This window comes from Populus euphratica, unplaced genomic scaffold (assembly GCF_000495115.2).
Source record: "Populus euphratica unplaced genomic scaffold, PopEup_1.0 scaffold8.1, whole genome shotgun sequence".
NCBI lineage: Eukaryota > Viridiplantae > Streptophyta > Magnoliopsida > Malpighiales > Salicaceae > Populus > Populus euphratica.
Genome location: NW_011499855.1, coordinates 901,093 through 923,650, shown reverse-complemented (window position 1 = coordinate 923,650; position 22,558 = coordinate 901,093). Strand labels below are relative to the sequence as shown.

Here is a 22,558-nt window from a genome sequence, read left to right as displayed (position 1 = left end):
GGCCCTCAAGAAATTGGCGACTTTTCTTCTCCTGTTTTATTCATAGAATCGTCTTCTGAACGTTGTCTTTCTATAATTTTTTTTTTTTAATAAGAGTTCAAGGAAATTCAAGTGGTTCAAAGAGAACAGTTCTAATCATCTTCGTAGTGTCATCACTCAATTGTGAAACATTTTGGTAGTCCTAGGGGATTTATCATAGCTGGTCAAGCTTGGAGGGTGGAAAGAAACATCCTAACTCAATTTTACAAATACTTGAGCTACAAAAATATGAATGCATGGCTCCAAAGGCCACCAGTAAATAGAATTTCTGGTTGAATTTGTGGAAAATGATTTGGACACAATCTCCCTCTTGTTTTTATAGGCGAAAGCTGCCGCCCCTCCATCATCCGTCCAACACGTGGAAAGCAATGTCGGTGTCTTTTTAAAGGTGTCGGCTGGAAAGATTGATGGTGGTGACAGCGGAAGGAAGAAAAAATCAGTTTTTTCCCCTCTCTCTCTTGGATAGTGAAGGAAGATGATAGTGTCATTCAAAATGGCATCGTTTTGAGTTTTTCTTTAAAAAAAACAGTACATAAAACGATGTCGTTTTGGATAAAACACGTCGTTTCGTTTAAATGAAAAGTTAGCAAAAATGTGTGAATTTTCATATTGGTCCTCAATTTATAATTTTTTTCAAATTAACTCCTAAATTGCAATTTTAATTTAAAATCAATGCAATTGCATCCCTGCTAAAATCCAACAGCGGCTCTGAAGTTGGCTGCCTTTTTTATTTTGATTCTTGGTCTTGAAATTATACAATTTAACCCTCAATTGAGTTATAAACTTCTAATTTCTTCAATTGAGCCCCTGAACGGTTTAATTTCAGCTCCTCTACTTATGCGTCTTTTTTATTTTGATCCTTGGTTTCAGATTTCTTTAATTAAGTCCCTAATTGATCATCAAACTTCAATATTTATACAATTAAACCCCTGATTTGATCAAATTAACTTTCAAAAATTATAATTTGACCCTAGAATTTTAATTTCTTCCAATTAAAGCCTAAATTGACTCCAAAATCATTTTTTCTTGCAATCAAACTCTTCATAAATTCAATTAAACCATCAATAAAATTTAATTGAGTCCATACACATCTGATTTTGGACTTTTCTTACTTAAATTGAATTTTGTTTGTCAACAAGGTTGTCATCAGTCAATAAAATACTGCTAAATTTTAATCTTTGTATTTTTTAACCTCCTCAACTAATTTTAATTATTTTTAGGGCGCGCTAACATCATTTTTTACTATTTATATTTTTTTGATAATATTTTTTAATTGTATTATTTTTCATGCGGGGGGCCAAAAAATAGGTTATGACAATCATCATCATCATCATCATCATTATTATAGTTAACCTTTCTATGATTCAACCCCAGTCTTGTCAGGTTATTTATTACTTCGACACTCCTACACTTAGGAGAAGACATCAATCTTTTGATCATGTTAGAAACCCTAACTGGTCTCAGAGATCGGGCACAGGGACTAATTGCGTAAAGAAAATGTATTAGCATCCCAGCTACATCCTATCTAAGAAAAGCTGCATTGTTTAATTATCTTATTAAAAACACTAAAGTCTTGTTGTGTTTTCTAATTGTTGGTGTCACACCTGACATCACGGTGGCCTTAAAAAACCTTCATAAAAAGAACAAATTTTTGGCATCCTATTCTTTGATGGAAAATGATTTTATTTAAAGAGTCATCATCTAGTATTATGATCACTAAAAACCCTAACTGATCATCAGAGATTCTATAGTACGAGACTGGTTACATAAAATAAAAGATATTATTATCCCTTGAGAGTCCTGCTTGAGGCAAGTTGCATTGCTGATTTTGTCATAAATTACTAATATTTTATTGGTTTATGCTATGATGAATATTGAACTACGAATATCTCAAACTTTAGTATTAGTAAATATTATATGGCTATAAAAAATAAATAAATTTAAATGAGTATTTTTATTCCTAACTCTGATGTCAGTGAATAAACAAATAAAATTAATTTATTTTTATACATACATAATTTTTTATTTTTTTATGTAGCTAAATAAAATACAATAAAATTAAATCAAATCAATATTTTTATTACTGACTCTAGCGCGTGAATGAATAAACTAATACAAATAAATTCATAATTATATTTTTTTTTATTTATACATATATAAATTTTTATTTTTTTATTTTTTTTGGGCTGTGCCCATCTCAATACATGTGAGCCCGGTCTAAACCCAGCCAGCCAGCCCGGTCACTAGCCAAAGCCAGTGACCCGGCTGGCTGTGGCACGCATGCGTGAACTATTCACGCATGTTGTGCACAGTGGGAAGGCAATTAAAATTACCTTCTCCCTTTACTTCATACAACTATAACTGAAAGGGAGCGGGAAGCTTTCCAAGCAGCAGGAACGAAGACGATGACGAAGGCGTGGTGGCTGGCTGTTCTCTCCTCTCTCTTTTTTTTCTGGTTTGTTTCTGTTCGTTCACGCCCCGTATAATCTCTGTGTATTCTCTCCTTCCTCCTGTTCGTTCGTCTCCTCTCTGCGTCTGGGTTTTTCTTAGAGATGAAGGAACGAGGATGATGATGATGTCGGTTCTCTCTGGTGTTCTTGATTTTGGGTCCTTCTTCTTTTTCTGCTATCTTTTTAGTTTTCTTGCTTTCTTGTTGCTGCCTCCGGTTTTTATTTTCTCTGGTTTGTGTTTTCGGTCCGCTCTCTCTCGGTCTCCCCTGTCTTGCTCTCTCTCTCTCTATGTCCTCCTGCTCGTTCGTCCCCTCTGTTTTTTCGTTTCTTCCCTCCCAGTCTTTCTCTGTTTTTCCAACTCCCCTTGTTCTGTTTCCTCGTCTTCTTTTCTGTTTCGGTGCGTCCCCTGCCCGTTCGTCCTCCTGCTTCTTCCCCCCAACTGAGGTCTTGTGTCTCGGCCTCCAGAAATGGTGGGCATTGTGGAGACGAGAGATCGTGGCTTCAGAAATGGCATCGTGGGTATAGTGGGCGTGATCTGCTGAATTTTCCCTATTGAACCGGCCTTCGGCGAACAGATAATGAACAATAGTACATACAACAAAGATACCATGGATTTCAACGTCTTTTGGAAAATAAATAGTACGAATCTGACGACGTACGGTTGTACTTGCTCAGAAGTTTACGAGGGCAACCCTTCCCTCCAACGCAGAGGTAATTTTTCCCACACAAAAATATACTTTCTTTTTTCAATTATTAGAGTTGCTGTTAATTATTGTTGTTATGATTTATTTTTCTTGTGAATGTACATATAGAAGTGTTATGAACCATAGTCATTAATCATGATACATTCAATTCACTTGAACAGGTAAATAACCATGAGTTGACAAAAAAAATAAATCTAGTGCCACTAACTTCTTCTACAATTAACCCAAACCTGAGCCCATGCGTGTGTTTTTACACAAAGCCTATATTACCTATATCATCTCTCCTGTCAAAACTCTGGTATATTAACTATAAAAATTACTTATAATCTTTCAATCAAGAGTTTTTTAGGATAAATTTTCATTCATTTTAAACCAGAGACAACACTGATCATGATCAACCAGGGTAGCGACTACCAACATAAAGTTGCAAGGAATACAGGGAAAGCAAAAGGGAGAGACGGGTGCAGGGCGAAGGCAACATGGCGCAGCAGAATCAGCATAGAAGCAGGAGCGTGGACTAACCACCGTCACCAGCAGCAATAGCAGAGGTTAAGCAACCAAAATAATTGACCATTATAACACAATGGTTTGGCTATGCTTTACATCCACAAGCTATGAGAATAACTTTTATTGCAGTCAAAACTAGTGCAGGTTTTAAAAAACTTTCAAATCTGACACAACACGCTGTGAATTTCTCTTACTAATTGCTCCTCTTTTTTTTTCTTTAATTAGCCCATGAATCTGATATATTAATGTTGTATTGAATAACAAATGACATGGGAAATATAGTCTTACATGGGAAAATTAATTTTAATTCGATAAATAATATTAAAACTATTTTTTTTTTAAAAAAAGGTTTTAAAATACCTTGTTTTGGGAAAAAAAATCTCTTAGGATTTGGATAAGGATTGACTGTTCAAAAACTTCATTCGTATTGGATTTGATTTGACCAGACATATTTAGCAACTTAATCTTTGGTATTCAACTAAATACAAAGATTCCACTAAACATCGAAGAAAAAGAAAACAAAACAAGAAAAAGACGGAAATAGTTGAGAACTTCGAAATTCATCGAAGTACAGAGAAAACACATCTTCAGTCATGTCTCCTGACGAAGCTTCCCCTTTTATTCAAAACTCCATGGGGATTTTCTTCGTTATTTTGCTGCTGACATCATGTAAGATTCTCTCAAATTCATTTTCCATCTCAAAACAATTTTTTCAGTTTCACTTTGTTTGCTAGTAAGAATATCTTTAAACTAATTTTTTTACCAAAATTAAATTTATCAATTTTAAGATCTTAAATAGGTTAATCACACACACATATATATATAGGATTGTTTTTTCTTCCTTTCATCTTGAGCCTTATAATCAAAGATTTAATGGTTCAGTGACAGAGCAAGTATCAGCACTCGGACCTGTAGTACCCTGCCTAGGTCCATGTCCACTGTTCCCAAACTGCTATAAGTCCTGCGTTGCGAAAGGATACATGGGAGGTGGCTGTGCTGGATTCTTGGGCAGTCGACCAGCTTGCTGCTGTTTCCAGAGCTGAAATGCCTTCGTTGCCATAAACGAGTAAATGAATATGACAAGAACGTCATGAACATTGTCATTTCAAAATAATTGCTTGATAAATCCTATATAATAAAATAGCGACTACTTGATTTCTGACCTTTACCTGAATATTGCCATTACTTCTCTGCCTTCATAAACCTTTTGTCGCAGTAGATCATGAGTTTTTTCATTGACTATCTGCTTCATAATAATCGACAGCCTAATATCTCTTGAATGGAGAATATTTTTCTAAAAACTGTAAAAGATTTAAAAATATTATATTATTTATTAATTATATTAAATTTAATTTTTTAATTTTTTATTATTATATATATTTTATTTTAGATATTTATTTTTTAATTTTATATCTTAAAGTTTAATTTTTATATTTATTTTAGTCCTTATTTTTATAATTATTATTTGTTTTTTATTTTTTTTTTATTAAACTTTTTTATCTATCAAATTTGATCTTCGTTCTTTTGATTGTTACCTATTTTATTTGAAATAATTTATGAAATATTAATTATTATTATTTTAATTTCTTCTTCTTTTATTTTTTTAGATTTTAGATTTGATCTCTATTATTTTGATTATTATTTATTTTATTTAAGATAAATTATGAAATTATATTTTTTTTAATTTATTCTCATTCAACTTTTTTATTTACAAGATTTGTTCCTCATTATTTTAATAAACTTGAGAAAAATAAAACATTAATAAGTTATTTTCTTAAAATTCACTTTTTCAAAATTTATTTTTTAAAAAGAAATTTTTTGCTAGCAAATAAGCAGGGCTTTATTTTTTTTGTTTTTTAATTTTGATAAGAGATGTGATTTGATGGATTCTTTCATGATTATCTAGCTAAGCATAGCAAATCAAGTGTATCAAGAATTCTTAGTTGACTTATAAAATTTTGTAGATTTGATTTATTTTAGTTTTCTTGCCCCTTCCTTAGTTCCCCAATCACTCTCATAAATTCATAATAAATAACACTTTGAAATATCAAGTAATGCATATTAATTATTTTATTTTAATTTTTAATAAATAATTCTAGATATTCCCCTTGCTTTAGCTTTTCAACTTATAAGAATAATTGATAATATATATAAGTTTTAACAATTTTAATTAATATTCAATCTACAATAGAGCATTAGTCAATAACATTTAAAAATAATACTTTGATGCAATAAAAATTTTATAATTATAATAATTAGATAATTTTCTTTGCAAAATATTTTTATTCAAAAACTTTATTTTTATTATATTTTCATTTATCAAATGTTAAATTTATTAATCAAATAAATAATAAAAATAAATATTTTTTTATTAAAAATTAAATATGCATCACCAATTAATTGACTATAGATCATATACATTACCAACTAGGTTGTTGTTTAGAGACTCAAATTCCTCAATTAGTCTATGAATTCTTTCATAATGTAAATCTCTGTGTATATCCAAGAGCTAAATGAGGAGTTTGGATTTTCACGGGAAATGCAATCAAGGACTGGTACTGAAGTTGCCGGAGCACCTTCTTATCACCATTCCTATGTATTTATTCTTATTTATTACCTATGATATTAAGTTGTTAGATGAGAGATATAGATCAAAATTATCAGATTTTGGGACCTTAAGATCGATGATCAAACTCATCTAGACCACTCGTATGCAAGACACTTTTAAATGAGAGATATAGATCAAAATGTATTTTATTTACTTTGTCTTCTCTTCTCGTAATATCAACAAACATTTTTTTATCTTTTTCTTTTCTTTTTTGTCAAACCTAATCGGTCCAGGCCTGGATTGACCTGCTGGTCTCGGCTTTAAAACAATGATAAAAAAGGTGTTCTTGGTCACTTGTTAGACACTGCGTTATGGCGAGGTCGGTCAGGTCGTTATAGTTATTTGCTAAAAATTAAGATAAAAGTAATCACAGTTATCAAGAGAACGGAGAAAAAATCATCAAAGCATATAATATGGATCTGCGGATTTAAAAAACAATACATAATGGGCCAGACAATGTATTACATAATAATACTTTATATCTTTCAGAAATCTGTTTCTTTCCGAGCTTGGAGAAAAGTAAAAGCATGTATAGCTTTCAAGAGCCCAAAGGGCTTAAGATTTTTGTTCAAATCGTTTTCATACATCAAGATTAAATCCAATGTTGAAACCAAGACTTCAATTTTGTATCTTTCAGCAAGCTTACAAATTAGCTAGTCGTCTATTGATCTCAACCTAATTACTTTATTATTCTACTTTCTTTAATTTTTTGAGTTCAAATCTTAGAATTAATATTTTAAGAATGGATTATTAAGTTCTTTAAAACATATCAAATTAATTCAAGGATATATTCTTGACATCATCTAAAAAAAAATAATTTAATTGACGTACAAACTCGTTGAAAAAAGACCTTTATTATCAAATAATAATAATAATATGCAAGTTAGACACGGTGCTCCACCTGCCGAAGACTCTTGGTTTTAAAGAAATTAGCGGGATGTCTCCATTCTCCAAGAGAAGAAAAGTCTGAAGCTGCGTGTCGCGATGCCAAGTATACTGTTGGCTTCGTCAATCCACAGGATGCTGATTGATTTTAGAATGGTCACCCTTCACATCATGAGTTTGTTCATTGACTATCTGCTCCATGAGAATCTTGTAGATTTATGTTTTCTTTCAGGATTATCTTAGCATAGCAAATCAAATATATTATAAGGTTTCTTAGTTGACTTGTAAAATCTGGTAGATTGAGGTTTTCTTGCCCTTTCCTTGATCCTCCGATCACTCTCACAACGTCATAATAACTAGCACCGGGAAAGAGAATATTACAGCATCATTTTTATTTTATTTTTTTACCATTTGCACTGAGCTATCACTGATCCCTTCTTTGATTTTTTTTTTAATATAAAAAAAAAAGTCCAACCTATGCAATTGCATCTCCATTTCTTTGATGCTAGATTGACTTGGTAGCTAGAAAATGTTTAGAAATATCTTTGAACCACATTTTAACTCTGTTCAAGGGCTGATATATACCAACTTGATTGGGTTTAGTTAGCTCAAAACCCCAAAAGAAAAATGAAAATGAGATCCATATTTCGAATCAGCCTCTTACTATTGCCAATATTATTTCAGTCAGCAACAGCTGCAGCACCCATGACAAAGCCTGGATGTCAAAACCGTTGTGGAAACATCAGCATTCCTTACCCCTTTGGAACTGCACAAGATTGCTATGCAAATGAAATGTTCAAGATTGTATGCAGGGAAGCTGCCAATGAGTCAGCTCCAAGAGCTTTTATTAGCATGATCAATATGGAGGTTCTGAATATTACAGATGGTGCAGCAATTGTCAACGGTCCAATAATGTCCTCCAATTGTTCCGACAGGCAATCCAATCTACCTGCTCTGAATTTGACGGGAAGTCCCTTCTTTTTCTCCTTTGGTAATGTGTTCACTGCAGTGGGTTGCAACGTCCGCGCGTTGTTGACAGGGATAGGCCCCCTAGTTGTCGGGTGCGACTCGACTTGCAGTGCTGACTATAATCAGAAAACTCTTCTTTACGGGCAAGAAATTAACAGTCTATGTGCTGATGGAAACTGCTGTGTGGCAAGTGCACCTTACCGGATGCAGGTTTTTCAGCCAAGTTTGGATACAAAAAATAGGAGTGAAGACAGCAGTGGATGCAAGTTAGCTTTCCTAACAGACCAAAACAAATTTTCGTTTCTCAATATGACCAATCCGCAAGCGCTACAGAGTTGGAGATCTGTTCCACTGGTGCTTGCCTGGATGATGGATTACAGCATTTGGAGATATGATAACAGTACCATGGTTTGCAAGTACTTCCTTTATGAGTTATCTGTGAGTAACGTTTCAGGATATGAATGTTCTTGCAGTAACGGCTATGAAGGCAACCCTTACCTTGGGTGCGCAGGTAACTTTGCTAGAAAGATGACTAATCACATCAGTCATTCCATCCTTTCTGTTTTTTTTTTTTAATCATTTCACCGCATATAAAAATTTCTTGTTTCCTTTTCTTTGTCTTGATTCAAAATTGCTTTTGGCATTAGGAAATCTTGTTTCAAGGTCATCAACAGGCCTTCCCCGATATCCTTTTCAAATGTTTGTATCAACAAGAGCGGCCGTACCAAAAGTGAATTTGATTCCTAAAAGAACAATTTTTGTTTACCTTTTTTTTTTAATGGCAAAGGTTAATTTAGAGTACTCTAGTGGCTTCATATAACACATTCTTTATGCTGGTGTGCATATATTTTCCTTTTTAAAAAAAAAAGTTGTCGCTACTCATTAAATCTATGGCTTCATTTCTTGATTTTGGCATTTCTTCCTTAGATATTAATGAATGCAAAGACCCAAATCGGCATTCGTGCTTGGGGATAACAAAATGTGTGAATACACTGGGATCATACAAATGCGAGGTCAATAAGTATTGGATCGTCCCAATACGTAAGTTTCTCTCTACCCTGTTCTTTTTTTAGCTGCTACAATTTGATTTTGCTTTGAAATTTGTATTTACTTTGCCCCTCGAACTTCGAAATTGACAGCCAAGATTTGATACTGTGTAAGATTTCTAATTTTGTGCATGGTTCATTATGTCACTATTGACCTCATCTATGGATTTCTGTTGGCAGATTTGATTTTGATCTTACATTCTCCTTGTTAATAATGCAGTTGTTGTTGCTATCGCTGGAAAATTGTCATTGCTTGCTGGCATTGATATTACATTTTCCTTGTTGTTAATAATGCAGTTGTTGCTGCTATCGCTGGAAAATTGTCATTGCTTGCTGGCATTGATCTTACATTTTCCTTGTTGTTAATAATGCAGTTGTTGCTGCTATCGCTGGAATATTTTCATTGCTTGCTGGCATATTGTGGTTATACAAACTAGCAAGGAAAAGAAAAAACATAGAACTTAAAAGGAAATTCTTCAAACGAAATGGTGGTTTATTGTTACAGCAGCAGTTATCCTCAAATAATGGCAGTGTTCAGAAAACAAAGATATTTACTTCAAAAGAGTTGGAGAGAGCTACTGATCGTTTTAATGAAAATAGAATACTTGGTCAAGGTGGACAAGGCACGGTTTACAAGGGGATGTTAGAAGATGGAAGAATCGTTGCTGTTAAAAGGTCCACAATAGTGGGTGAAGAAAAGCTCGAGGAGTTTGTCAATGAGGTTGTCATTCTTTCACAAATTAATCATAGGAATGTGGTTAAGTTATTCGGATGTTGCTTGGAGACTGAAGTTCCTCTCCTAGTCTATGAATTCATTTCCAATGGAAATCTTTTCCAGTATCTGCATAATTTTTACCAGAATGAGGACTTCATATTGTCATGGGAAATGCGATTACAGATTGCCATTGAAGTTGCTGGAGCACTTTCCTATTTACATTCGGCAGCATCCATTCCAATTTTTCACCGTGACATTAAGTCTGCAAATATACTCTTGGATGACAAATATAGAGCAAAGGTTTCAGATTTTGGATCTTCAAGATCAATGGCTATTGATCAAACTCATATGACCACTAACGTGCAAGGCACTTTTGGTTATTTAGACCCGGAATACTACCAATCTAGTCAATTTACGGACAAGAGTGATGTTTATAGCTTCGGTGTAGTCCTCGTCGAGCTCTTAAGTGGGAAAAAACCAATTCTATCATCAACTTCACAAGAAACGAGAAGTTTGGCCACACATTTTCTCGTTCTGATGGAAGAGAACAGGCTCTTCGATATTCTTGATGTCCTAGTTAAGGAGGATTGTCTTGAGGAGGAAATAATGGCTGTAGCAAATCTTGCAAAGAGATGCTTGAATGTGAGCCGAAAACATCGACCAACAATGAAAGAGGTCTCAGCCGAGTTGGAGAGGATTGGGTTGCTGCAGAGAAAGTCAATTGTTCAACGAAAGGAAGAAGAGACTAGTGAGAACGCCATGGTAGAACGTCTCTGCAACTGGGATGCAGTTCCTATCTCAGCTACCTGTGACTTTGACAATGCTAGATCAGTTCAATCAACAGATGCCGAACCATTGATTACTTACAATACTTTATGAACAAGAAGTATGTCAAGGCTTGGGATTGCCAGGCAAGATGATCTTATTGCTCGGTTGTAGCTTTTCCTATGCTTTTGTAGTCCTGCAACCTAACAGGGTCGCTTTGGATGATCACTGTGTCAGGCTATCCACGCACGGCCGATTTATTCTGGCTTGCCAATTACACTTCCCCTCCTCCCTCCTTGGTCCCAAGCGGGTGTGGCTTTTGTTTCTGTTCAGGCGTGTTTTTCGTTTCCAGGAAACTATTGTTAGTCTAATGTTTCTTTAGCTTGTGGCCTGAGCCTGTTTTTCATAAGGCCGTTTGTTTGTGGTTGTGTGCTCTGTGTTTTGCTTACTATCAATTTGTCCTCACTGTTACATAAAAGTTTCTCGTCAAGATATGATGTTCTACAATATTTAAACTTTGCAAGTATGCCAACATCTCCATGGTCGTTCCAAGCTAGCATTTCAATTTCTTCGATAGAGTGGCTGTATTCAGGAGCTTTGGTTGTGGGGTCTGCTGGTTTTCCTTCGTTCTGCACTTCATTAGGATTTTACAAGTGCACTTCATCGCATACCTTGCCTTTCTGTTTACGTTTCTTGTTTAATTATTAATAGAGAAACGTAATATTTGGATAATCTCATTTTGCTAAGACTTGGGCTAAATCGTTCAAACATTTCATCAACTTAAAATCATTCGACAATTAGTTCCTTTACTCTCATTTAATTTTGAAGTCTATATATTTTAATGCATTTTAAATAAAATCCATATAATACTATTTTCGAAAGATTTCCGGGATGTCTTATATATAAAACTAATGAAATAACTTTTTTTATAATACCAAATAACTAACTTAATTACGTAAGTAGTTAATTTAAATTTCTTTATATAGATATTAAATTTTAAAAATAAAATTTAATAACATAACTTTAATTGTCCTATAAAAAAATTTTAATTTTTTTTTAAAACAAAAGATTTTAAGGCTATGGGTTTTTTTTTGGGACAGAAAAAAAGGATTTCTAGACGACTAGTTTTTTTTTTTAAAATGTAAATATTTCCTCCTTGCACCCTGTGACTTTAGCATATGAATCATCTTGCTGCGATGGCTGCGTGGGAAAGCCCTACCTTGGATGCGTATGTGAAAGTGTTCAAGAAAAGACTGCGATGTCGTTCTTGCACGGGGTGAAAGTGTTCTAGCAAAGTACACTTGATTCTTGCTTAGAGGAATTATTGTTCAGAAAACCTCCAAAATGTCTATATCTTTTTAAGAATTGACCTGGTCATAACTTTTGCTTTCGCAAAACGTGTTCCTTTTCAGACGAGGTACGGAACATATTTTCATAATGACCGAAACATTTGTTTTAGTCTTGTGGAATTTATAGCTGGTCAAGCTACGAGGTGGGAAGAAACATCCATAAATCTTAATTTTACAAATACTTGAATTACGAAAATACGAGGCCATGGCTGCAAAAGGCAACCTTATATGGAATTTCTCGTTGAATTTTAGTACTATAATTTGGACACTCAGTTTGTTGTGCGCTCTGGCTGCACGTCGCAGCGATCTTTTTTAAACAGTATTTTGGAATGGTCGTTGGTTTAATAAAGAGTTATTATTTATTATTATAATTATTAAAAATTCTAATTGGTTTTTCAAATATTCTAAATAAAGATTTATTATGGAACAAAAAGTATTAACACATCTAATATATTTTAATTGAGATAAAGTACATTAATTTTTTTTGTTATAATGTGATGATATTTCTATTTTTATCAATCTATTATAACAGGTGTGCTATAATAAAATTAATGAAATAACTTAACAATTTTTAAGATAAATAACTCTTAACCTAACTAATTAATTTAGAACTCTTTCTGTAGACATTAAATTTTAAAAATAAAATTTAATAACATAACTTTAATTAATTCTTCATCTATAATTCTTGTTTAAATTTTTAAAAAAAATTTTTTAAGGCTATAGGCTTTTTTTTTTTCTTTTTTTCTTTCAGATGAAGAAAAAAGGATTTTTTGGCTACTAGTTTTATTTAAATTTAAAACCAAAAATTTTGGATGTAGAACTTAAATGATAAATTTTAATTTAAAGTTATTTATTTTATTTTTAAGATTTGAAACTAATTCTATAAAAAATAAAAATAATCAATTAGGTTGAAGATTATATAAGTTAATGATATTTAAGTCAGTTTATTAATTAGTTTTAAATGCAAAATTTAAAAAAAAAAAAACAGAAAGAACAAATACTGAAAAAAGGAAAAAAGGACTTAATCCCAAATTTACCGAAATATAAGGAGTTCAAATTAAAATAAGAATGCAAGGGATAATTCTCAAATAACTTTAAATCCTAAAGAAACTTTACTAGTTTAACCTAAAAGTTATGTTTGATTTCTTTATTTTGTGCAAATTGTGGACTGAAGCCCTGTACTTTAAGGTTAGTCAAATCAACACTTATACTTGAAATTAAAAGCAATTCGAGTGTTCTATTAATCTACCAGAAACATTTTTCTGGGAGATCTTCTCCTATATCCATCCATTAAGCAACATGTGTTTCAAGATTCATATAAGAAAAATCATTAAAATTTTGTTACGAATCAACCTATGTGCTTAAATTAGAATAATCATTGGTGTTTTTTTTTGTTCTTATTTTCATTCATTAAAAGCAACCTATACTTGTATAATAATCCTTTTTACAGGAAATTGAAGACTTTCTACCGTACTTTCCCCGACATGAACAATCCGCAGGTGTTTCAGTGTCGGGAACATGTGCTTGTGGTGTTGGCTTCGTCGATGGATTACGTGCAGGATTTGGAAGTATGAAATGTAAATATTTCCTACTTGCACTCTGTGACTTTAGCGTATGAATCATCTTGCCGCGATGGCTGCTTGGGAAAGCCGTACATTGGATGCGTAGACGAAGGTGTTCAAGAAAAGACTACGATGTTGTTCTTGCACGGGGTGGAAGTGTTCAAGAAAAGTACACTTGATTCTTGCTTAGAGGAATTATTGTTCAGAAAACCTCCAAAATGTCTATATCTTTTTAAGAATTGACCTGGTCATAAATTTTGCTTTCGCAAAACATGTTCCTTTTCATACGAGGTACGGAACATATTTTCATAATAACTGAAACATTTGTTTTAGTCTTGTTGAATTTATAGCTGGTCAAGCAACGAGGTGGGAAGAAACATCCATAAATCTTAATTTTACAAATACTCGGACTACAAAAATACGAGGCCATGGCTGCAAAAGACCACCTTATATAGAATTTCTCGTTGAATTTTCGTAAAATGATTTGTGCATTCAGTTTCTTGTGCCCTCCTAGCAAGCGGGGGCTTGAAGTCTCGACAACCCTTTAAGGATGGTTTTCTAGAATGGTTTTTGGTTTGATAAAAAATTATCATTTAGTATTATAATTTTTAATTTTAAATAAGAGATTGGTTGTATAAAAAAAAATTAATACCTTAGCTAAGATAAAATATATTTTGTTTTAACTATGATGTGATGATATTTTTATTTTTATTAATCTACTATGACAAATTTGTTATGATTAAAAAATTTGGTTTACCAAACCAAGAATTTGGTCTAAAACGGTAAGATTTCCTTAATTATTATTGAAATTTTTTTCATAATAAATTTGAAAATTTTTTCTATCGTTCATTCAAATAATATTTCAAATAATTTTTTATTTTTATATTATAAGTAAATGAGTTGTGTTGCTCTTAATAATATTTTGAATATTAATCTTATACAGGTTTTTTATGCTTAAATTAAAGGTGAACCATAAAAAATTATTATTCCTAATAATATTTTGGATATTAATACTTTTATAGGTTTTTTATCTTTATATTAAAAGTAAATAATATATTTTCTTATCAAAAAAAAATTTATATTTTTGAAATATAGGCTAAAATCTTTTGGAATTTTATAAACTTGTTGTAAAATCCATACAACTTTTTTTTAAAAAAAAAAACATGCCAAAATATTTTAGATCTTTTTTTTTTAATGTTCAAATAATTTTAAGGATTTTTTTCAACGTATATAGGCTTTAGGCTTTGTTTGGTAAAAACTCATTTTTTTCTTTGTGATAAAATTGTCAAAACAGGTCTAAGAGTGTTTTCCGATCCAAACACACCTTTAGACAAAAAAAAATCCCTTTACCAAAAAGATTGCAAACTAAACAAAGCTTTATTACTTTGACCCGACTAAATTGACTTAAAATCTTTGATTCGATCATGAAACAAACAAAAAACTTTAGTTTAATCCAAAAACAACCCAAAAATAAAACCAAATCTAAAACAAATCAAACTAAAAAAAAAACACAAAAACTCAAAAAAAAAACTCTTTATTAAAATCAGAAAAAACGAAGTACACGAAGAATACCAAAAACATTCAAACTAATTTCAATAACATGAATTCTAATCCAGATCAAATTTCATGAAATAAAAGGCACATAAAGGATTGAAATCAATTATTGAATGATAATTAAGTATTAAACATTAATGATTATCAACCAACAATTGCGATAAATCAGAATAAGTTTCAATTCAAAACTGAAACATTAAAATTATAATTAAAAAAAACTTGTTATTGATGCAAATAAACTTTATATTATTAACTAATCAAGTCCAACAAAGTGTTTAATATAAAGAAATGGATCGAAATTAGTCTAAACCAGTTTTAATTGCCAATAAGGTTTTCATTTGTCAAAAATATGATGTCAAATTTTTCAATCTCAACCAATTTTTGATAATGTTATGGCCCTATGATAAATTCTTCTCACTAATATATTTTTTATTTTCTTCAAAAAAATTTCAATTTATTTTGTATTTGTCCTTTTATTTTTTATTTTTTTGTGAGGCTTTGAAATGGGTATCAGCACAGATTATTAGTCTTCTTTGTCACAGTTAGTGTTTTTTTACTGAAAATATAGTTAATCCTAGCTAGTGGAATGGAATAAAGATCATACCGCTCTCTCTCATTCTCTACTTCCAATATTAAGCTCAAACTCTTAGCATCTAAATATATCTGCAATGGAAGATCAGGAAAGCATGATTCCTGATACACATTGTGTCTAATTTTCCCCCCGCTATTCTGTTGCTTGAAATAGCAACTGTATTAGCACATATTGCAAGGCCTGCTAATTGTACAGAAATTTATGGAAACATTAGCATTGCTTTTTCATTTGAAAAAGTAAGCTAAGCGATCGCTTCATGGAAAACCAAGTTGACCACATGTTTGAAATAGCATGGAATTTCCTCATATTCATAACTAGCTAAATTGAAATCTGTGTTTAAAATCACGCAGGTCATCTGGTCAACATGCCGTATCGTGTTTAATATCTATGAAACACGCCCTTTGGGTTTAGAAAAAACAGATTATTTTACTGGCTTCGAAGTTTTAAACTCATTAGAATGCAACTTAACGTGGCTTAGAAGAAACTGAGATTTTTCTTATCAATACAAAAGTCTGCTAATTCAGACTGGTGATTCTTTGTTCGTGTTAGTTACTAGTAGACCAAGAAAATGCAAAGAAATGTCTTCAATATTTCCCTTCCTCTTTAAATGTGGATAAATGAACTTGAAATCAAATTATATCTGGAAAAAAAACCCACAAGAATGGAGAAAATGGTTTCGAAATTGGTGGTTAAAATGACTTTGCTGATGTTAATGTTTCAGTTAGCAAAAGCAGCAACACCCGTAGCAAAGTTTGGTTGTCCAGATCGATGCGGAGCCATTAGCATTCCTTACCCCTTTGGAACTAGAAAAGAATGCTACATGGATGAACGGTTCGCGATTGAGTGCAATGATACTGCCAACCCTCCTAGAGCTTTTATAAGTCGAATTAAAATGGAGGTGCTGAATATTTCAGTTGAGACAGCCACCGCTACTGTCAAAAGTCCAGTAATATCCTTCAATTGTATTGGCCGGGTAGATGGTGTGCCTCTGAATCTCACTGGAACTCCCTTTGTTTTCTCCTCTAAAAGGAACTGGTTCGTTGCAGTGGGTTGTGATACTCAAGCTTTTATGACCGGAACTGAGCCAGATCTCGTCATTGGCGAGTCTACATGGGGTAACCTGCAAAGTAACGTTAGATTGCAAGAAAATAAAATGTGTTCAGTTCAAAATTGTAGTCAGGCTAGAATCCCTTCACTCCTTCAGGTTTTTAATCCGCGCTTGGTTTCTACTAACGCTAATCAAGTTGGAGAAGGATGCAAGCTAGCCTTCCTGGTGAATCCGACATGGTTTGAATCGAATATAAGCGATCCCTTCGCAATGCAGTATAGAGATTATGTTCCAATGGACTTGGGTTGGATGATGAACTTGAATGATAATGGAATTTCCACGCATTGCGAAGAAAGTTACAATCAATCCTCAAAATCCGAATGCGTGTGCGAGGATGGATTGGAGGGCAACCCTTACCTTGAACGTGGTTGTACGGGTAAAAATTCCTCTCTGAAAAAGAAAACATTGCTACTTTTATTATCCTAACTTTTTTTTCTTGGGTTTATTTTATTATTTTTATTCGAGCGATTATTTTAATTTAATTTCTTCTATGTTTTGTAATCAAAGTTAAACGATGTTAAGTGTCGGATAATGATGGTAAATGCACAGTTAGCTTAGAATTAGGAAGTAATTTAGTGCTTCAATTTTGGTATGTTGATTTGTAAATTTTGGTATGTTGATTTGTAAAAAAGAAAAATAGATTTACTCTAGTTTGAATTAATTACTTTTGAGTTCTATAACAAATCCCATATAAATATTTGTTGATTTTCGCTTTCTTATTTTATTAGATGTTGATGAATGCAAGACCCCGGAGAAAAATACGTGTCAAGGGATGCTTAAATGCTTGAATACACGTGGAGGGTATAGATGCGTTATAAATAAAATTTATATAATTATCATAGGTACGCAGGTTTCTGATTTATTCCTTTTGACCTATTTAATTTAATGCCTATCACATCCCTGCCCCAAATAAATACCTGAAATTAATGTTCATTTTCATCCCTATAATTTTTATGAAATGTTATTCTGACTCTCATATGATGATTATTCATTTTCCTTATCTAGTAAAGATGGTCAAATGATTAATTCTACATAATAAATCTGCATTTTTGTCTCTTGTGAAAATAATCTCTCTTATTGTTTATGTATTATTAATTTAAATTTTATATTCTCATCAAATTCTAAAATAAATACAATTTAAAGTAGTGTTATAGCTATAATATACTATGAATTGCTTATTTGTCAATATATTTTAAGTTTTGATCAATTAAATTTTGATATATTTAAAAAAAAAATAAGAACACATATTGACACATATACAGATACAAATAGAAAAATAAAAAAAAATATTGATGATTATCCAAAAAAAATAGAAAGATAAAAAAAAATATTGATACCATGTTGAAAATATGAGAAATTTTTTTTCAACTAAATCATTATTTCTTGACATGAGTTTATTATAAAAGTTTTTCTTAATCCAGTAGAAAATTCATATCATAAGTTTAAATTATTTTATGATGCATCTTAAATATTTTTCAGAAAGATGTAAAAATAAAATATCAAAAAACATATATCTTAACTCATAACAAAGATTTTTTAAGTTATTAAAAAGTTTATAATGATATACGAGTTCACTTATTTATTATTTGATTAATTAGTATTGTTTTTTTAAATTCAATATGCATTAAAAAAATAAAACTATATTATATAGTTTTTTTCCTTTAAAATTGATACCAAGTTAAGAAAAAAACAAATTCTGTAAAATTATACAAAATTTAAGTTAAATATTTTATGGTTATGAAATACGTTAATATTCTTGTTTAAACACATATAATTATAACAAGTACTACAATATAAAAAATAATATAGTTAGAGTACTAAATAACTTATTATTTTATAGTTAGAGCACTAAATACATAAACAATCGAATAACTAAAATTGTGTTGTTGGGTGTCATTATAATTAACCAGCCTTGAAATCAACTAAACGTGCCATTATAATTACATATTTTGGTAAATCCTTGAAAACACTGAACGTGCCGTTAAAATTAACCAGCCTCACCATGTACACGCTAATTACCAAAATAACCATACAGTAAATTAGCTAGAAAATTCAATTAAGTGGTCGGGCCCAGTCCCTCAAGTTTTCGAACTTGGTTAAATCAACACATGTACCTTAGTTTTGGACATTTCAACCCCCACACTATCAAGTTAAGGTTCCTTGTGATTCCTTGTCCACTTAGCTTTGTACACGTGGAATTCAAGGTTAACAATGGGAAAACATAAGCTATATGGACATTACCCTTTTGAAATTAATTCCGAAAAAAATAGTTTCGGAGAAATTTTAATTAAGAGAACCAAAATTCATGTGGTAATTTTTATTTTCCAGCGGAATGAAAACCTAAAGTGATGTTTTTTTTGCTCCCTATACAGTTATAGGTCTGGTTGGAGTACTCTTCCTGCTCACTGGTGCTCGGTGGATATACAATTGCATTCGGTTGAAGAAGAAGTTTTTCAAACGGAATGGTGGTCTATTATTGCAGCAGCAATTATCCTCAAGTGATGGTAGTGTTCAAAAGACAAAAATATTCAGTTCAAATGAGTTGGAAAAGGCAACCGATTATTTTAATGAGAGCAGAATACTTGGTCATGGCGGCCAAGGCACCGTTTACAAGGGAATGTTAGCTGATGGGACTATCGTTGCAGTTAAGAAGTCTAAGATAATGGATGAAGATAAACTAGAAGAATTCATCAACGAGGTTGTCATTCTTTCACAAATCAGTCACAGAAATGTGGTTAGGCTACTTGGATGTTGCCTGGAGACTGATGTTCCTCTGCTAGTCTATGAATTCATTCCCAATGGAACTCTTTTCCAATATCTCCATGAGCAAAACGAGGACTTTACGTTATCATGGGAGCTGCGGTTACGAATTGCCTCGGAAGCTGCAGGTGCGATATCCTATCTTCACTCGACGGCATCTATCCCGATTTATCACCGAGACATTAAGTCCACAAACATACTCTTAGATGAGAAATATACAGCAAAAGTTTCGGATTTCGGAACTTCAAGATCAGTTTCCATTGATCAAACTCATCTGACCACCAAGGTCCAAGGTACTTTTGGTTACTTAGATCCAGAGTATTTTCGAACCAGTCAATTAACAGAAAAGAGTGATGTTTATAGTTTTGGAGTAGTTCTCGTCGAGCTCTTAAGTGGGAAAAAACCTATTTTCTTAACCCATTCACTGGAAACCATGAGCTTAGCCGAACATTTCATTGAATTGATGGAAGATAGTAGACTCTTTGATATCATTGATGCTCAAGTTAAGGGGGATTGCAGTGAAGAGGAAGCCATAGCTATAGCGAATCTTGCAAAGAGATGTTTGAATTTGAATGGAAGAAACCGACCAACAATGAGAGAAGTTGCAATGGAATTGGAGGGGATTCTATTATCACGTAACGGTATCAATATTCAACAAATTGAAGCGGATAATTCATCGAGGTCGATTTCCTGCAGCAGTTTTGAGATTAGTATAGATCTACCATTAGATTGCAAACCTTCGACTTCTTCTGAAACGTGGTGAGGGATTAAGAAAATATATCACAAATCATATGTTTCTTTCTTGTTTTTAAGACTGTTAGGAGCGTTTCTGATTTAATAAAAACTTATATTTGTATTGTGGTCTGTGTTTTAGCACATGTTCTTAGTCTTTCATGTTAAGAACTTAATAAATTAAAAATACTTCGCGTTGATTATAATAGAGTTTCTTTGATCAATTGGAAGCTTGAGCCATGTCTCTATCTGGAGGTATCAAGGTCATCATCAGTTAGCAAAGATTTCATTTGAGAAGTATTTAGTCTCTCGAATCCTCTGGTGTGAACATGCTGATGAGACTCTGCAGATAAATTAGGCTTAAATTCTGATAGCTGGGGATGCTGATGGTTTCTAGATTTGATTTACTGTTTGTCTGTGGTTAAGGCAATATCAATTGAGCTTTTGTGGAAACACAGCAACAAAGTTTGTCTTCATACTAAATTCCAAGACGATTAAGCCATCTAATAACATACCAAAAAAACTCGTTACTCATTTTAAACCAAAGACAACACTGATCATGATCAACGAGGGCTGCGACTGCGAACATAAAGGTGTAAGGAATACCGCGTGAGCAAAAACAGAGTGGGGAGCATAGCGAGTGCAACATGGAGCAGCAGAATCAGCATAGATACAGCAGGAGCATGGACTAACCACCATCACCAGCAGCAGCAACTGAGATTAAGCAACCAAAATAATTAACCATTATGACCAGATAGTAAAAGCAGAATCAGCAGCAGAGAGACCATCAAATTAGCAGACGACGAAAGCAGCTAGCAGTAACATCAATGGTAGTTGATAGCAGAAAAAACCACGAGCTCAGAGCAGAGATAGAAGCACAAGATCAAATTACACAGTGATTTCAATAGAAAATGTTTAACTCTCCATTACTAATAAAAGTGTATGCGTGTTTAGTGAATGATAGATAATTAAATGATTAAGTAGCAAAGTAAGAGCAAGAAAAGCCAAATAATTAAATAGCAAAGTAAGAGGGAAAATAATTTATTGTATAGATTTATCTCTGAAAAAAAAATGATAAGGGGAAAAAAAATTAATTGTCTTAGATATTAAGCCACGACATCATTGTTACTTCAAGTTTGATATGACATTATAAACATCAAATATTAATTTTCTGTGCGGTAATATAATAAAAATTATTTTTTAAAATATTTTTCGTTTGAAAATATATCAAAATAATAATTTTATAAAAGATTTTTTTAATAATATAAAAATATGAGAAGGAAGGGCTTGAGACAGCAAACTCTTGTCAAGATTTAGCAGAAAGACAGTACCTGGACCAGGGAATTCAGTGTCCAGTGAAATGAAGGAGAAGCAAGAGATTGCTTCCTTGTTAGAGAAAATTCAGCTACGAGGTTGTCTTCCCAGACTTCGCGAACATGTATTCGTTTGCTGATCTTCATCGCTGACGCTGTTGTTGTTTTGAGATGGGATGATCTAATTGAGTTATGAGTGCAGTTTCAATCGCTTCTGTTGTCAATTTCAGAAGGCTTAATCCGAAGATGATTGGGATTTCCTGTAGATGCAGAGATTTCTATCTTAAAGTTAAACGCCGCTTAAATATCTTTTATCTAATTAAGAAATCCTACGTACGGTCAAAGCTTGCCTAATGATATCCAATTCATTAAAACGAAAAATTAAAATAAAACAGAAATTTCATGTTTTTTTTTATTAATATGGATATTTAGATTAACGTGGGCATATCTTAATTAATTTAAAATTAATAATAATATAAATTTTCTAGTAATTCTAAAATTTATAAAATTTAAATTAATAATTTTTAATAAATAAATTTAAAATTTAACTAGTTAGACTACATCTTTTATTATTAAAAATTACCGTTAACTTTCAGGGATTTTAGAGAGTAATGTGTTGGGAATTTCGACCGGTGATGTACTGATATTTGCTCATAGGAGGCCAAGCACATTGACACAATATTTAATGTGGTTCGGCAAAACCGCCTACATCCACGGGAGAAGCCATTGCATTATGTAGGGAGAGTACAAGATTTACAACAATAGAGGAGGAGGAATCATCCCCTCTTTCATAACTCTCAACCTCACTCTATTTCTCTCTTTTTAGTGCTGCAATGGCAGCCCACTCTCTCCTACATTTCTCACATCTTTGGCTCTTTTCTTTCTCTCATTTTGCTCTCT

The 22,558-nt window shown here is 32.3% G+C and overlaps 2 protein-coding genes and 1 long non-coding RNA gene across 3 annotated transcripts; 2 read left to right on the top strand and 1 right to left on the bottom strand.

Moving 5' to 3' along the window:
* Nucleotides 1–7,820: 7,820 nt before the first annotated feature.
* Nucleotides 7,821–11,034, top strand: LOC105122887 (wall-associated receptor kinase-like 8). The gene is made up of 3 exons (XM_011022254.1): nt 7,821–8,673; nt 9,090–9,203; nt 9,583–11,034. The coding sequence occupies exons 1-3, from the start codon at nt 7,821–7,823 to the stop codon at nt 10,800–10,802; spliced, it is 2,187 nt and encodes a 728-aa protein (XP_011020556.1). The 3' UTR covers nt 10,803–11,034.
* A 5,361-nt stretch (nt 11,035–16,395) lies between these two features.
* On the top strand, nt 16,396–20,545 carry LOC105122888 (wall-associated receptor kinase-like 8). Its single transcript, XM_011022255.1, has 3 exons — nt 16,396–17,229; nt 17,582–17,695; nt 19,226–20,545. The coding sequence occupies exons 1-3, from the start codon at nt 16,407–16,409 to the stop codon at nt 20,374–20,376; spliced, it is 2,088 nt and encodes a 695-aa protein (XP_011020557.1). The 5' UTR covers nt 16,396–16,406; the 3' UTR covers nt 20,377–20,545.
* LOC105122889 (uncharacterized) lies at nt 20,420–21,930 on the bottom strand. The gene is made up of 2 exons (XR_841763.1): nt 21,677–21,930; nt 20,420–21,059 (listed from the first exon to the last, which is right to left on the bottom strand). It is a non-coding gene; the product is annotated as an uncharacterized LOC105122889 (long non-coding RNA).
* Between the last annotated feature and the right edge of the window lie 628 nt (nt 21,931–22,558).

Bases quoted from the DNA above. Each gene is read 5' to 3' on its own strand.
- LOC105122887 (XM_011022254.1), top strand. From the start codon at position 7,821: ATGAAAATGAGATCCATATTTCGAATCAGCCTCTTACTATTGCCAATA. The intron at 8,674-9,089 runs GTAACTTTGCTA...TTTCTTCCTTAG, and splicing joins CCCTTACCTTGGGTGCGCAG to ATATTAATGAATGCAAAGAC. The intron at 9,204-9,582 runs GTAAGTTTCTCT...TTAATAATGCAG, and splicing joins GTATTGGATCGTCCCAATAC to TTGTTGCTGCTATCGCTGGA.
- LOC105122888 (XM_011022255.1), top strand. From the start codon at position 16,407: ATGGAGAAAATGGTTTCGAAATTGGTGGTTAAAATGACTTTGCTGATG. The intron at 17,230-17,581 runs GTAAAAATTCCT...TTATTTTATTAG, and splicing joins CCTTGAACGTGGTTGTACGG to ATGTTGATGAATGCAAGACC. The intron at 17,696-19,225 runs GTACGCAGGTTT...CTCCCTATACAG, and splicing joins AATTTATATAATTATCATAG to TTATAGGTCTGGTTGGAGTA.